Genomic DNA, 14,864 nt, shown 5'->3' on the forward strand with positions numbered 1-14,864 from the left:
CTGCTCTCAGCATCCAAATTTCCACACGGAGACCTCCTCTTTCTGTCTCCCAGGAGGGAGCAAATTCCCTACATCCACCTGTTCTAATTTCCTGAATTTTCCAACCCATGATTTATTTCCTTCTGATGTGGTCTTCCTGACTGCTCCCATGCTGGAATGTTTTTCTTCTACTCTTCTCCCCTGCCCTCTCTATTTTTCCTGACCCTGCTTTCCTGCTCAGTTTCTTTTCCTATGCTGACTGCTTGTCCTGTCATCCTTCTTGTCTGGTCTGCCCGTCAGTCTCTCTGAGCCATTATAAAACCAACATCCCAAGTCCTGATCTCAAACATAGGCACAGGAGAATATTTCAGCTCTTTCAAAGGTAACATTACAGTGCATGTATTCAAGGGGAGAAGCTCTATTCTTTAATACATGAGTTTTCTCTTTTTAAAAACAAACAAACTTACCTCTTCTTCCGTGAGAGTGGGGTCTTCTTCCCGAGACTTGTATGACAATGAGCTAAATCTCTGTCAGAACAAACACAAGCCAAGGAAAGTAGTTTGATGTTAACAATCTAACCTTTCTTTTGCACATGTTTCCTCATATCTGTCTAGAAATGTTTTCAAATGATTTTTATGGAACCAGGAAGAAATTATAGGAAGAGAAACAAACACTTATGCAATCTATTACATGTACGATGTTCAGGGATATCTAGTAGTATTATCCTTAGAGAAATTTCCTCTAATTTTGTATTTGGATCTGTAGGTACAAAGAAGCCAAAAGAATTATTTAGACTACTGTTTGAATTCCTAATTGTCACTGAAGGATTGGTCATCCATGGAGGATTAATACTTAAAAACATGGTGTTTCTTCATCAAATGCCTGAATTTTATATTCTACAGTTTGCTGGCATTATCAGAAAGATCCTTAAGTCATTTGGAAACTTCAAAGCTAATGGAGAAAATGACTCACATTTTGTGTTTTGCCCCCTGCCTGATTTCTCAATGATTTTGGCTCTTGGTTTACTGATTCTCTAACACATCCCTTGTCTTAATTTTTGGTGACCTCAACAAATGTGTATCCTAAATCCCGTCTTTCAGTTCCTTGACTTCCCCTGCTCCCACTGATCTTGTGCTCTGTGTCCCCTCTCCATGTCCACCCCTGACCTCAGCACCCTCATGGTTGCACCCGGGCCTTTCTAAACCACAGCCTCTCCACCAGCCCAGCTCCTTGCAACCCCTTTCAGACCAGTGCTCGTGGTCAAAGCTCACTCCTTCTGTAACCCAGTTCCAATGCTCCTTCAACACCATTGGGACCCATTCATGCTTTCAACGTCTGTCCTTCTCCTTGGTGTCCTGTACTGCTTTACTAGGCTTAAGCTCCGTAGTCAACTGCCAATCATATGTGAACTCAACCCTCTAGTGAGTCCTTAAAGCAGCTCCGTATCATCTGATGCTTCCGCAATACACCCAGTCTCTGCTCAACTCACAGTCTACTTTGCAGCTTCTCCTCTTCTCCCCAGACTTCCAACACCTCCTCACCTATCTTCACTCTGAGCAGATGATCTTGCTTCCTAGTTGGCTAAGAAAACTGAAGGAATCAGAATAAATTTGTATGAACTTTTACCCCTACCCTCAGCCTCTGCACAACTTACCCCTACCCTCAGCCTCTGCACAACTTACCCCTACCCTCAGCCTCTGCACAACTTACCCCTACCCTCAGCCTCTGCATTAATCTATTTTCTTTCTTCCCTGTCAAATGGGTTCTCCATGTTCTGCCTTCAGGCGATCCCCTCTTTCCTACACACTAGACTCTGTCCCCACATACCTATGTGTGAGTACAGAGCCAGGAATTCTCCCAGTGTAGGATCATTCCCAGCCACATGCAAACGTGCTGTTGTTTCTCTCATTCTAAAAACAAAACAAACCCAGTCCTCTGAAATTCTACCTACTCATTATCTCACTTCCATTTTTTTTTTTTTTTTTTTTTTTGACCGTGTCTCACTCTGTCATCCAGGTTGGGATGCAGTGGCGTGATCTTGGCTCACTGCAGCCTTGACCTCCCAGGCTCAAGCCATTCTCCCACCACAGCCTCCCAAGTAGCTGGGACTACGGGTGCACACCACCATGACCAGTTAATTTTTGTATTTTCTGTAGAGACGGGGTTCTGCTACATTGCCCAGGCTGGTCTCAAAACACCTGGTTTCAAGTGATCCACCCACCTCAGCCTCCCAAAGTGTTATGATTACAGGCATGAGTCACTGTGCCCAGCCTGTCTCACTTTTTTATAGCAAAATCTTTTAAAGAGTTGTCTAAAAAGTCAACCAAACCATTCTTCTCCTCCTATTCTCTTTCTAATCCATTTCAGTCACGTTTCTGCCTCTACCATTCCACAGAGACTGCTCTTGTCAGGGGCACCAATGAGACTCATCTTCCCTGACCCACTTGCTGCACTCGGCAGAGAAGCCCGCCACTCCTTCCTCCCTGGACATGTTCTTCACTGGCTTCCAGGACTCCACAGCTTTCCTGTTTTTGTTTCCTACTTTGGTCTCTTCTGCTGGTTCCTTTTCCAGATCTCTATTCTTGGAGCTCTGCCAGCCTCTATTTACACTCACCTATCCTGTGACCTCATCCAATTTCATGACTTTTAAAACCACATTCTGTGAATGACTCCCACATCAGCAAATCCAGCCCCAGCCTTTCCTCTTTACCTGGCTTATCAATCCAGCTACCATCTGATAAGCTCTACTTGGAAGTCCAATAAGTATCTCAAGCTAAACATATCCAGTCCTGAATGCTGGATCTCCCCCTCAACCTGCTCTGCCTGTATCCTCTTCATTTCAGTTAACGGCGATTCCATCTTCCCTGTGTGTTGGGCCCAGCGTCGTACTCATCACTGTCTCTTCTTTATCTGACTACACTTAGGATCCATCAGCAAATCTCTTGGCTCTGGCTTAGCTTTTCTCATCACCTCTGCTGCCTCTGCCCTGATCCAGGCCACTGCCATTTCTAATCTGGTTTATTAGAGTCGCCACCCAATTGGTCTCCTCACTTCTACCCTTTATAGTCTATTTCAAAACTGGAGTCAGAGGGATCCTTTGAAAACATAGGCTAGGTTGTGCCATTCTGCTGCTTGGGACTCTAGTGACATTATTAGTGTTCAGACTATAAGCCAAGGCCATCCAGGATCGAGCTCTGGTTCTCTTTCTCCTCACTGCTATCCTTGTTCTTCCCTCTCCAGCCACAGCAGTCCCCTCCTCTTCCCTTAAAAAGCCAGCTGCAAGCTCTAACCTCAGGAGCCTCACACTGGGCATCCCCTCTGCTTCATGTGCTCTTTCCACAAAAGCACAAACTTCATTCCCTTGGCTCCTTTACCTCAAATGTCACCTTCATAGCTGGGCAGACCCTGACCACTCTATCCAAAACTGTACTCCCCACCTGTTTTCTCAGTCCCCCTTGTTCAGTTCTCTTTTTTTCTCTTACAAACTTTAAACTTTATGTCTGTCTCTTCCCACTAATGTGTAAGTTCCACAGGGCAGGGATTTTGTTCATGTACGTTTTGTTTCCAGCACATAGAAGACTGTGCACACAGCAGTGCTCATTAAGATCTTTTGTTAAATAAATGAATATTAAATACTTCAAATTCTCAATTCACTTAAAATCAGGGTTGTTTACACAAAGATGATGGATTACTCATTTTTACTATATTGTGGAAGGATAATTTCATTTCCAGATGAGTATTTCCAGTTTTTAATGTGAAATCTGGAGAACCGTTTACTAGCGATGGTTAGACAACTCATCCTCCTATCTTTCTAATGCTTGTAAGCAAAAAGCTTTATCTGGTTTAGGCAGTATGAACTTTACATCAGGTTTACGGTCTTTGATTCTATGAAGGGCAAAAAATTGGACTGCATTTTTGCATTTTATGAACATGTTCATAAACCCTTCTATTGGTGCTGTCAACAGCTGATTTCATGGATAATACGAAAAGTTGAAATGCATCCAGAGAACAGCAGAAAGAATGACTTTCTTGGTCTAATTTGGACAGAGTGAGGGTTCGCCTCTGGCCATGAACTACAGAAGGTTTTCAAGACTACTAGTGACTGGCTAACCTGCTACTTGTCCTTCCTACTAAAATCTGAATAGAAGAGAGAACCTTGCTCTTTTTCTGTGTGGAAAACAGAAATTAGTTATTAGTTGCCTGAAGCAGATGGACCTAGTTAAATCCCAAAGAGATTTTGACAACTAGGGATGTGAACTTCACTGTGGCTCAGATATCAAGTTATCAGACATATACAGAAGGCTGTGGATTGCTAATGCATTTTAGAGCTTTGTTGAATATCTAAATTGAGGAAGTATAGGTTATAGTTTAGAAATGGTCACAAAATAAGATCTGTTGATTTAGATGAAGGTTTGTACAATCAGATATAACCAGGGGCACCTGTGAGTTCGTTCCCATGGTGCCTGTTGCTATGCATGCTGATTTTTGGGGATCCTGGAAGGGTAAAGGTCACCATGCTGCTGAGGCAGCCAACAAGCAGAATAGGTAAAATGTGTGGGCAAAGAGTCCAGTTTCTCTATTTAATTCCTGGACTTCAAAATGAAGCAAACAAGATTTGGCCCTAATTAGACATGATGGAAACAATGTGAAAACATCCAAGTAAGATGCTGAGAGAAATATTTGATAACTGTAAGTTTTTCGTATTTTATTACTTGGAGGGGGAAAAAGTCAAACACAGCTTACATGAGCACAGCTCTTATCATTCCACAAACTGGAAAGTGTTTGCAGATATTTCCCAGAACAGCTCCAGGGCCAGCTAGATTCCTAACCAGTACAGGAACCCACAAAGGCAAAACAAAACGCCAGCGCCCACCTTGTTAGTTTCACTGGTGCTGTCTGTAGCACTCTCTTCCGCCTCTCCCCCTTCCTTCTCCTGAAGGTTTTCATTCTCGTCCAGAAGTTTAACAGGGACAGGTGGTGGGGCCTCCTCTTCTAGATCACATGAATTTCCAAGGATACTCTCTACATTAACACTTTGGCGACATTTTTTGTTTCTGTCCACCGAGGCATATTCGGCAAACTCAGCTTTGCCTTCAGTCTGGGGCCCTGGGAGCTCTTTCGAGGTGGAAGTAGATTTTGCCTTGCCAATGTGGCCTTTCTCCAGGTGTGCAGCTGCAGCCACCTCCTTGATCTCTTTCACAGTTTCGTACAAGCAGTCCTCCACCATGTTTTCTTGGGAGGAGCTGTCTTTGAGCACTTCATAGGGCCCTTCCATCCCCAGGCCCTGGTCCCCGTCCGCACTTCTCACTGTGAGCATGGTGTCCACTGCACTCTCGGGAGGGATTCTGGGCAGCTCCCGACTCTGATGACATTTTGGCTTCCCTGTGCTGTCCTGGGAATCTAGCAGATCCGAAGCCGATGTCTGGACTTCCTCGTAATGCTGCATGCAGGTCAGAGTACTGTCCTCTGAAAGAACTAAAGCAGCAGACACATTAAAAGTGGAGAAAGGCAACTCTTTCAATAATCATTACCGAGAATCAGGTCATATAAAGTTAGGTTAAATCAAGATGCGTGCTTTTTATTTAAGTCTCAGGCACGAATTATAGTTGCTCTGTCAGTTGGTACCCTACTTCAAACACAGTTTAAAATAAAGCTGATCATTATATCTTTCCCAATACAAGATTTAATAAGTTATCTTGGCTATAAGTATAGTTCACAATTACTTCCCTTAATGTCACTCCAATGAGACTCTTGTAGGCAGATTGTCCGATGTGACCAGAAGATGACCAGTTTGATGCAGCCGAACTCTGGGAGGCTGGACACCAGAAAGGCAGCATGTGCAGTAACCACACTCCCCAGCCCCACTGGCCCCTGCCTGTGTGGAGGGAATTATTGGTAGCCACCCCCTTTCACACAGGTCACTTTTGTTTGGCAGATATAATAGAAACCACAGGGCAAACATGCACCCTTCAGCCATTAGCACAAAGGGACTGGCACCTCATACCTTGCTTCCATCTCACCGCCACCAACATTCCTACCTCAAATTAGAAAAAACCAAATGTGAAATTCTTGGCCAGCCACAGAGATGCTATTGTGTGAAGCTGTTCAGCCGTCCCTTTGTCAACCGTGTTGTGAGTGCCTGCCATGCGCCAGGGATGGTGCAGGGTGCTACAGACACATCGTTCAACGAAACAGAAAGCCTTGTCCTTAGGATGTGGACACAAAGTAAGCAAGTTATTCCATTAGTGTCTCACTCTGGGGGAGTTAGAAATAGTGTCTCCAAGGGGTATGTGAAAAAATGACAATGGATCCCCCAGTCCTTCTGAACTTACCAACACCCCTGTGTGTTCTAAATCCCTGATCATCACGGAGGGGGTGAACTTTTGCTCTCTGGTTCCAGTTGTCTATATCATGTGGACAGAGAACAGGCACTGGTGTCCCGATTACCCCCCAGTTTCCTTATCAGTAAACAGGGGTAACAGGACGCCCTCCTACCTCAGGTGAAAGCATGGTGTAAACTCCAAAGCAGGAAGGAAACCTAACTGCTCCTTCCATCAGCAAGAGCATACAATGCATGATGTGCAGGTCATGCAGAGTGGCTGACTGTGTGCCCAGGGCTCAGACTGTCTGGTTCCAATTACAGATCCTTAGCCTGCTGGCTCTAAGATATCAGGCAAATTAGCAACATCTCTGTGGAAGGCAGAACGACCCTGAAAAATGTCTGCCTCCTAATTCCTGGAACCTGTGAATGTGTTAGGTTTTGTGAAGGGTATGGAGGGATTAGGGTTACAGGTGGAATTAAGGCTGTTAATTAGATGACTGGGATGAGAGGGAAGCCTGGATTATCCAGGTGGGCCCAGTGTAATCACAGGGATCCCTATAAGTGAATAGGGAGGTGGAAGGGTCAGAGAGCGATGTGAAGAATGAGAGAGAGGCCAATGGATTCTCCTTGAGGCTTCAGGAAGGACCACAGGCCTATGGATGCCCTGATTTTAGTCCAGTGAGACCCATTTCAGACTTCTGACCTCAGAATTGCAAGTCAATAAATTTCGTTATTTTAAGGTTTGTTATTCGTTATTTTAAGGTTTAAATTGTTATTTATGAGGTTTGTGGTTATATTGTTACAGCAGCAATGTGCCCAGATTTGTCACCTTTAAATTGTGAATAGTAATAATAACTATCTTACAGAGTAGTGATATTATTAACAGTAATCTCGTGGGGTAAATGAATTAGTACATGTAAATTTACTAAAATATTCTAAAAGAATAAATGAATTAGTACATGTACCAGTCTTAGAACAATGCCTGGCACACAGAAGTGGATTAATAAGTAGTCATATTCATCCAAAGTAGTGTTTTGCTAAAACTGCTAGTAATACTAAAAGTGAGCAATAACACATTTCCTACTGTTTCAGCGACATATTTTGAGACCTAGGACTTCTAAAGGTGGTGAGGCCTCTGTGGAAAGCTGGTATTTTTGAAGAACTTACTGTCCCCATTGGTGAGCGCTCCATTCTGCTCACTGCTGGCAGGAGCGTCTGTTGCCAAGCTAGTAACTGAACGGCTGAACATCTCCTTGTCTGAAGGCTGAAAAAACAAAAACAAAAACAAAAACACAAATGCATCACATTGCTAAAAATCTGGACGGCAGAGCAGAGGAGAAGATCCATGGCTTTTTCAAAAAATTAAAACAGCAGAAACAGAAAACAGAATCTCCTACATTAGTCCCCCTTATCCACAGAGGATACATTTCAAAACCCCCAGTGGATGCCTAAAACCATGGGTAGTACTGAACTCTACACAGTCTATGTCTTTTCCTATCCATATACGTTATATCTATGATGATGTTTAATTTATAAGTACAGTAATTTAACCATACCACTGATAATAAAACAATAACTATGAGATTAAACAATAACCACTGATAAAACAGAATAACTAGAATATATTACAATGAAAGTTATGTGAATGTGCTCTTTCTCTCTCTGTCTCAGAATATCTTGTATGGTTCTCGCCTAATTTTGGATTGTGGTTGACTGTGCGTAACTGAAACTGCAGAAATCAAAACTACAGATTGAGGGGAGCTATTGTTTTTAGATTTAAATTAAGTAAAATAAAATAAACTGAGTTCCTTGTTGACTAGTCACATTTCAAGCACTCAATAGCCACATGTGGCCAGTAGATACCGTATCAAATAGAAGATACAGAACACTTCCAGCACTGTAGAAAGGTCTATTAGACAGTGTTGTCCCAGCATCTTAGGGGCACTGGGAATCTTCCAAAGCCATGTGCAGAGCTTCCTGCCGGATGACCTACACAGGGCTACAGACAGGTTGTGAGATATCAGTTCCCTTAGCTCAAGGCAGGAAGGGGACTGGTCAAAAAAGACCACAGCAGCCTCATGCTTCCAACACAGGTGCTGTAAATCATTATTACTGGTAAGGGTGTGCCATGCCATGAGAAACGGGGAAAGGCATCACCCTTTGTCATATGAAGGGAACAGACATGATCTTGTTAGAGATAGATAACGCTATTGATTTCTGAAACCATTTTAGAACCAGCCAAGCCTCTGGCTGCTAGGTTCACAGAAACAATAATAAGCTGAAAATTAGCTCTGCAAACTTTTTTTTTTTTTTCTGATGAGGTCTCAGCTTGTTGCCCAGGCTGGAGTGCAGTAGCATGACTATAGCTCACTGACGCCTCAAACTCATGGGCCCAAGAGATCCTCCTGCCTCAGCCTCTGGAATAGGTGGGACTACAGGTATGCGCCACTACATCTGGTTAATTTGAAACAAATTTTAAGAGATGAGATCTTGCTGTGTTGCTCAGGCTGGTCTCGAACTCCTGGACTCAAGTGATGTGCCCACCCCAGCCTCCCAAAGTGCTGGGATTACAGGCGTAAGCCACTGTGCCCAGCTCTGCAAATCTTTCTTATTCTCACAAATAAACTTAGGACATTTGGAGGGAAGAATGGCATCAACAGTTGGTTTTCTGCAGGGATAGAATGTGTAGATGTTACCCAGAACAATATGCCAGGCTCAGCTATAGCTAAGAGTAGTCAGAAAGCAAGTTGGTGTTCATGTATTTCTTTAAATACCCAACTTGTCTCAGGTTGCAGCCTGAATCACTGCAAATGTGATTTGCTCCCTGTCCTTTTCATAGCCTGCATGTTCCATCCTCGTGCTCCAGGATTCTACAAGGAAAGTTGTGATGTAAACAGCACACGAACCTTTGCTAGTTGGCCTCACACATTCTCTGACTCTTGATTGGAAGCTAATAATAGACAGCAGATAGTTCATGCCGTGCCATGATACAAAAGTGTATTGGGAGTCAGCTGTTTCAATCCAATGCACTTCATTCACGTCTGATGAGCCCCCAGTGAGATGGGTCACTGTGTTACGTTGCCAGGAGTTTGCAGTGCAGGTGCTAATATCCCAGAAATGTTGTTATAAATGGGCAGGCATTGGTGTGGGGGAGGAAGGTTCCCAGGTGGGCCCATAACAGCATAATTGATCACAGCTGAAGTTACCATAATCTAGACTCTAACTACTATTCCTAATCTTTACTTCTATGAGATGAAGCATCTGCAAGTTGTGTAAGATCTAGGAGCTGAAAAGCTCTTAAAGAGAGCTGGGTGGGCCAGCGTGTGTACATGGGTGCCGGTGCCCGGGTAAGCATGTGTTCCTGTGTGTGCTCGCGCTGTCTCACAGACATTCACATATAAATGAGGCTATGGCTTGGGGCAATAATGAATTATATGGTGGATGAGGAAGAAGGCATAGGGATGGAAGTCAGCTTTTTCCTTTTATTCACCTGCCACTCTCTTCCTATCTCACCCGGGCTGCTGCTGACCCTGAGTAGGACAGCAGGAACCCAAGCTCTAGGCCAGGGACTCTCACACTTGAGCATGCAACAGGATTGCCTGGGGTGCTTCTTAGCCTTTCACTGAGCCCCACCCCCAGGAGAATTCGCATTTCTAAGGAGCTCCCAGGTGCTGCTGCTGCTGGCAGCGGTCCAGGCCACACCGCGGAAGAAGCCCTGCTCTAGAAGGAAGTGAGGAATAGCGGTGCGAGCCCTTCCTCAGCCCCTCCTCACCTCCCAACTGGCACCAGGAGAATGGTGGAGTGAGGAAAGGCAGGGGCCTGGAGTCTGCATGGGGAGAAGCGACAGTGGGGCGTTCCCTCCATCCCTCCCACCCTCCCTGCTGAGGCCACCGCAGCAGCGATCACCAGGCAGAGCAGAGGCGCTGGGAACAGATGAGAAGTGGGGACAATGTGGACAACCAGAGATGGGAACAGGGCGAGAAAAACAGTAAAGGGAGGAGTGGTGATGAGGGCCCAGGAAAGCGGCAAAGGGTGAGGTGGGTGTGTGCATGCAGAAGGGAGGGAAGGAAAATCCTGGGGGTCCTAGGAGGAACCGGGAGTCCTGACAACTTCCTGCCTGCTTGAGCCAGAGGAGTCCCAAGAATTGGCAGGTCAGGAAGCCTAGACTGGAGATGGCCCCTGGTCATCTCTGCAAATGTCTGCTGGCTATGGGTTTTACACCAGACCTTGGCTCATCCATGCTTCCTTGTTTGCACCCCTCTCCCCACAACGAGTTTTTGCTTGACCTTGAGAAATGATGTCCTGAACAAGAAGCACCTTTTGTTGTGGCACTGCCATGGGACTCAGGGCAGACTTTGAACTCTGCCTTGCTAATGTGAGGATGGGCCCCTCCACAGCGGCTGTTCAAAAGCAGGGGCCTGGGTCAGAGAGGACAAGGAAGGACCTGGACACTCTCAGGCTGTTCCTCGCCAGGGTGGATGCCCGGGGGCCTCAGGATCATCAGGACCTGTAAGATACTGAGGGCTGGGAAAACACCAGCAAGGCCAGGCTATACTGAGGGTGCTGTGGGTCCCAGGCTCCCTCCAGCTTCATGACCTGTTGTTATGACAGTTCATGAACTGTGTCTCTCCAAAATTCATGTCCAAGTCCTAACCCGCAGCACCTGAGAATTTGGAAACAGGTGCATTTGGAACAAACATTTGGAAACAGGGTCATTGCAGATGAAGCCAGTTAACATGAGGCCATGCTAGAGTCGGGTGGGCCCTAGTCCAATATGCCTGGTGTCTTTATAAAATGGGGAAACTTGGACACAGCCAGCTATGCACAGATGGGAGGTGATGTGAAACACAGAGGGAGGTCGCCATAGGAAGATGAAGGCAGAGATTGGGGTGATGCCTCTACAAACCAAGTCACACCCAAGGTATGGCTGCAAACCACCAGAAGCCAGGAGAGGCCTAGAACAGACTGCCCTCAGAAGCAACCAATCCTGCCAACACCTTAATTTTTGGACTTCTGGCCTCCAGAACTGAGAAACAAACTTGTTATTTAAGCCACCCAGTTTGTGGTCCTTTGTTATGATAGCTCTAGCAAATTAATAGAGGCAAAAAACTCCCATCCCTGCAGTAGGTGGGAGCCATCTAAGGATCATTCCGGCAGCAGCACTACTGCATCCATTTCAGAAGCTCTCCCAGTGAACGCGGGGAAACTGCACAGGCCTCCAGCCATGGCGGCCACAAACCTACAGAAAGAGGGTGTGTGGTGGAGGGGGCCACGGTTTAACTTAGGCTTAGCTCTCCCCGTGGGTTCTACTCGGCTGTGGGCACGTGGGAGCACACTGAGATAAGTAGCTGATGTTCTGGAGCACGCACGGACACGCGGACAGGTGGACAGGCAGACAGGCGGACGACACACGCGGGCTCACCACGTTCATCAGGTTCTCATGGTCCCCACTGTGCTGTCGCGGCTTCTTTTCCCTGAAATGAAAAGTGAAATGTTGTAATGTCAAATGTGCCCCCCTAAAATCAAGCGCACACTACCCTTTCCTATCCCAATTCTTATCAGCTTTTAAATCTCTCCTGTTTTAAGAACCATGTTTATTTTGTCAACAAAGACAAAACCAGACACTGACTTGATGGCCCGTTAGCGGGTGCTGGGTAAGAGGAGGTCAAGCCTCAACTAGGAACTGTCCCCTCCCTTGGCACCCCTTCTTCTGGGGAAAAAACATACAAGTTCACGAGGAGAGGACCGAGGCCCGGGCTTGCGTAGAAATTGTTTATACCTAAAGTAGCAGAGTGAGTTATACCTTTTTTTTTTTTTTTTTTTTTTTGAGAAAATGTAGACAATTATCTCACTTAGAGTCTCTGCAAAGTCACACACTGCAGTGGGATGGAGAAAATAAAGAAAATACAAATTTTGGCATGCCAGGAAGGGTACATGCTCTCAGGATGAGTCATATGTACTTCCAGTCTATGGGAAAGTCTGTCAAGTAAAAATAGAATTTGTTTTTACTCGGGACAGTCTAAAGAAAGCCATCAGTTGTAGAGAATACGCGGCCGGCCCATCCACGTTCTCTATAAGACAAGGGTGACACCTAGTGGGAGCATGAGTAACTACAGAAGCAGGCCCGTCCAGGCCCAGGGAAGTCCGGGTGCCGTGGCCCTTCTTCCTCTTCCCAATCATTCAGACTCTGTCCCAGCCACAGAGGTCTAGGTCCAGGCTGGGCAGGGATCAGGAGGCTAGCTGGGTTCAGAGAGTCTTGGCTTTTCTCCTCCTGACAGATTATAGGGTAGGAAGCCATTTCAGAATTGTAAGTGATGCCCCTGGAGTTGCTTCCGTGGTGGAGGGAGAGTTTGGACAGGGCTGGCTGACGGTCAGCTGGTCTACATGGGCTTCTGGTGGCATCCAGCCCATCAGAAGGTTATGTGCTTTGTAACAGTTCCAGAATGTCCTGAAAATCACTTCTGGTTAGAAAGAACTTCTCTCTGAGCAAAGATTTCTCTTGGGGGGGGGGGGGGTACTGACATTTTACATGAGACAGAGGAGAGAGAGAAAAGTATAACTCTAAAAGAAGGACACTGATGATTATTTCATATACAGCATGTTCCTCTCCTGGGAAAATCATCTGTTTCTTGAGAAACTGAAGGTCTACACTACACATTTTTAATCATAAATAATCCCTCTGAAACCACGTAGCAGCAAACATTCTGTGACTTCCGCGGGGTGGTGGCAAAAAGATGCGCATCACACAAGATTTCAGAACGCCCACAGATGAAGACAAAATCCATGTTGACAAGAGTGTGCTCAAAAGAACTGCAAGACTTTCATTCTGGGAAGTTTAAAATACAAAGAACAGCAAGACTTTCGTTCTGGGAAGTTTAAAATATAAGGGCTCTTCTAGTTGCTCCCCAGCAAAACCAAATACGGGTTTTCCTTCAGTGAATAAAGAATGTCCCGAGATGCTCTGCAGTGGACAGAAGGGAGTTAAAGCTAATGCACAAGTTTCTGGGACAGCTCTGTGGCGGGATTCCATTCCTACCAACAGGTTTTTCACAGAAACTCTTCTGGGTACAGGGGATGTATTAGTTTAAGGCACCGGTATATACACTCTGGTTCTCACCTGTCACAACCAGAGCACAGGAAAATGAGGAAGGTGATGACGAAGAAAATGGCGACAGTGGCCAGACTTCCCCACAGGGTGATCTGCATCTGTCCGCTGCCCAGCAGGCTCCCCGTGGGCCCCATGGCAGGAGCAGGCACTGGTACCAGCCGAGGGAATCAGTCAGTCCTTCAAAGGTGGCGACATGGGGGCAGAGAGCTGCATGCTGCAAAGAGACCAGGGCATTTGGAGAGTAATTCTTGGGTAAAGTGGGAGAATCTGTAATTTGGCCCCTGTCAGGAGCGAGACCTTTGCGCAAAGTCAGAGGAAGCATGTGCTGGATGCTGAGGAGAGCCCCAGACTGGACTTGAAATTGGACTCTGGGCAAGTCCCCTCTATGGTCTAGGCCTTTATTTTTCTTACCTGAAAATGAAAGTGGGAACATACAGCTGCCTGGCCCAGTGTTTGAAGCAACGGATGTCTTGTCTTGGTATGTTTGGGGTGGATTCTTCTATTCTTCTTGTTCTATTTTTCCCCCCCTTCAAATAGGGTCTTGCTCTGTTGCCCAGAGTGCAGTGGCACAATCATGGATCACCGCAGCCTTGACCTCCCTGGGCTCAAGCAATCCTCTCCCGAACCACCCCACTGTCCCCTGCTGCAGGGTCTACAGGCATGCACCACCATTCCTGGCTAATATTTTTATTTTTTATAGAGACAAAGTCTCACCATGTTGCCTAAACTGGTCTCGGACTCCTGGGCTCAAGCAATCCTCCTGCCTCAGCCTCCCGAAGTGCTGGGATTACAGTGTGCCACTGCGCCTGGCCTGGATGGATTCTTAATGTCTTCAAATAAAGATTTCAAGTACTCCATAGCAAATAAATACATGCTCATTTGGGTTCATTTTTTAAAAAATCAGAATAGTATATAACAATTCTTATATAGCTTTTGCAAAAATGCAACTCATCATCGGCCCCCGCCCCTCACTGCCTTCTCTCATCTCTCTCACCCACTGTTCTCTGAGAAGGTTTAAGGTCAGTGTAACTAATGAAATAGAAGTCTTTATATTCACCTGCATTTATTTATTCTGAGTATGTTATGCTATGTTTTCACTACCCTGCCATCAGCACCCAATAAATGCATTTTCAAGTGAATGGATGAAGTATGTGCTAAGGATACATCCCCGACAATAAATAAGACCTATTTATAAACAACTGCAAGAGAAGCATAAGAGCTGTATCTAGTACATTTCCGTATCTGGTATGTACCAGGGATTCTGCTAAATGCTCTCCTCATTTAATTGCTGTCACCACCCTGTGTAGGAGGCACGGTTAATCCCCCTTTTACAGAGATGGAAGCTAAATCCCAGCAGAGCGGTGACTTCCCCCGAGTGTCACAGGAGCTAAGTGGCGGGGAGGGATGAGTCCATCTGTCTCAGACTCCAAAGCCTGTGCTCTGCGTCCCTCAAGG

At 45.8% G+C, this 14,864-nt stretch overlaps 1 protein-coding gene across 3 annotated transcripts in view; it reads right to left on the reverse strand.

Moving 5' to 3' along the window:
* Positions 1 to 14,864, reverse strand: part of PAG1 (phosphoprotein membrane anchor with glycosphingolipid microdomains 1) — a 143,733-nt gene that overhangs the window by 12,236 nt on the left and 116,633 nt on the right. For all 3 annotated transcript variants that reach the window (XM_030937387.1, XM_010378480.2, XM_030937386.1), the window contains 5 exons: positions 13,419 to 13,623; positions 11,724 to 11,775; positions 7,469 to 7,565; positions 4,853 to 5,454; positions 447 to 506 (listed from right to left, as the gene is read on the reverse strand). In XM_030937387.1, the coding sequence (XP_030793247.1) occupies positions 447 to 506; positions 4,853 to 5,454; positions 7,469 to 7,565; positions 11,724 to 11,775; positions 13,419 to 13,543 (936 nt within the window). In that variant the 5' untranslated portion in view covers positions 13,544 to 13,623. The remainder of the gene's footprint in view (positions 1 to 446; positions 507 to 4,852; positions 5,455 to 7,468; positions 7,566 to 11,723; positions 11,776 to 13,418; positions 13,624 to 14,864) is intronic.

The sequence above is a fragment of the Rhinopithecus roxellana genome, chromosome 9 (genome assembly GCF_007565055.1).
Source record: "Rhinopithecus roxellana isolate Shanxi Qingling chromosome 9, ASM756505v1, whole genome shotgun sequence".
Classification (NCBI taxonomy): Eukaryota; Metazoa; Chordata; class Mammalia; order Primates; family Cercopithecidae; genus Rhinopithecus; species Rhinopithecus roxellana.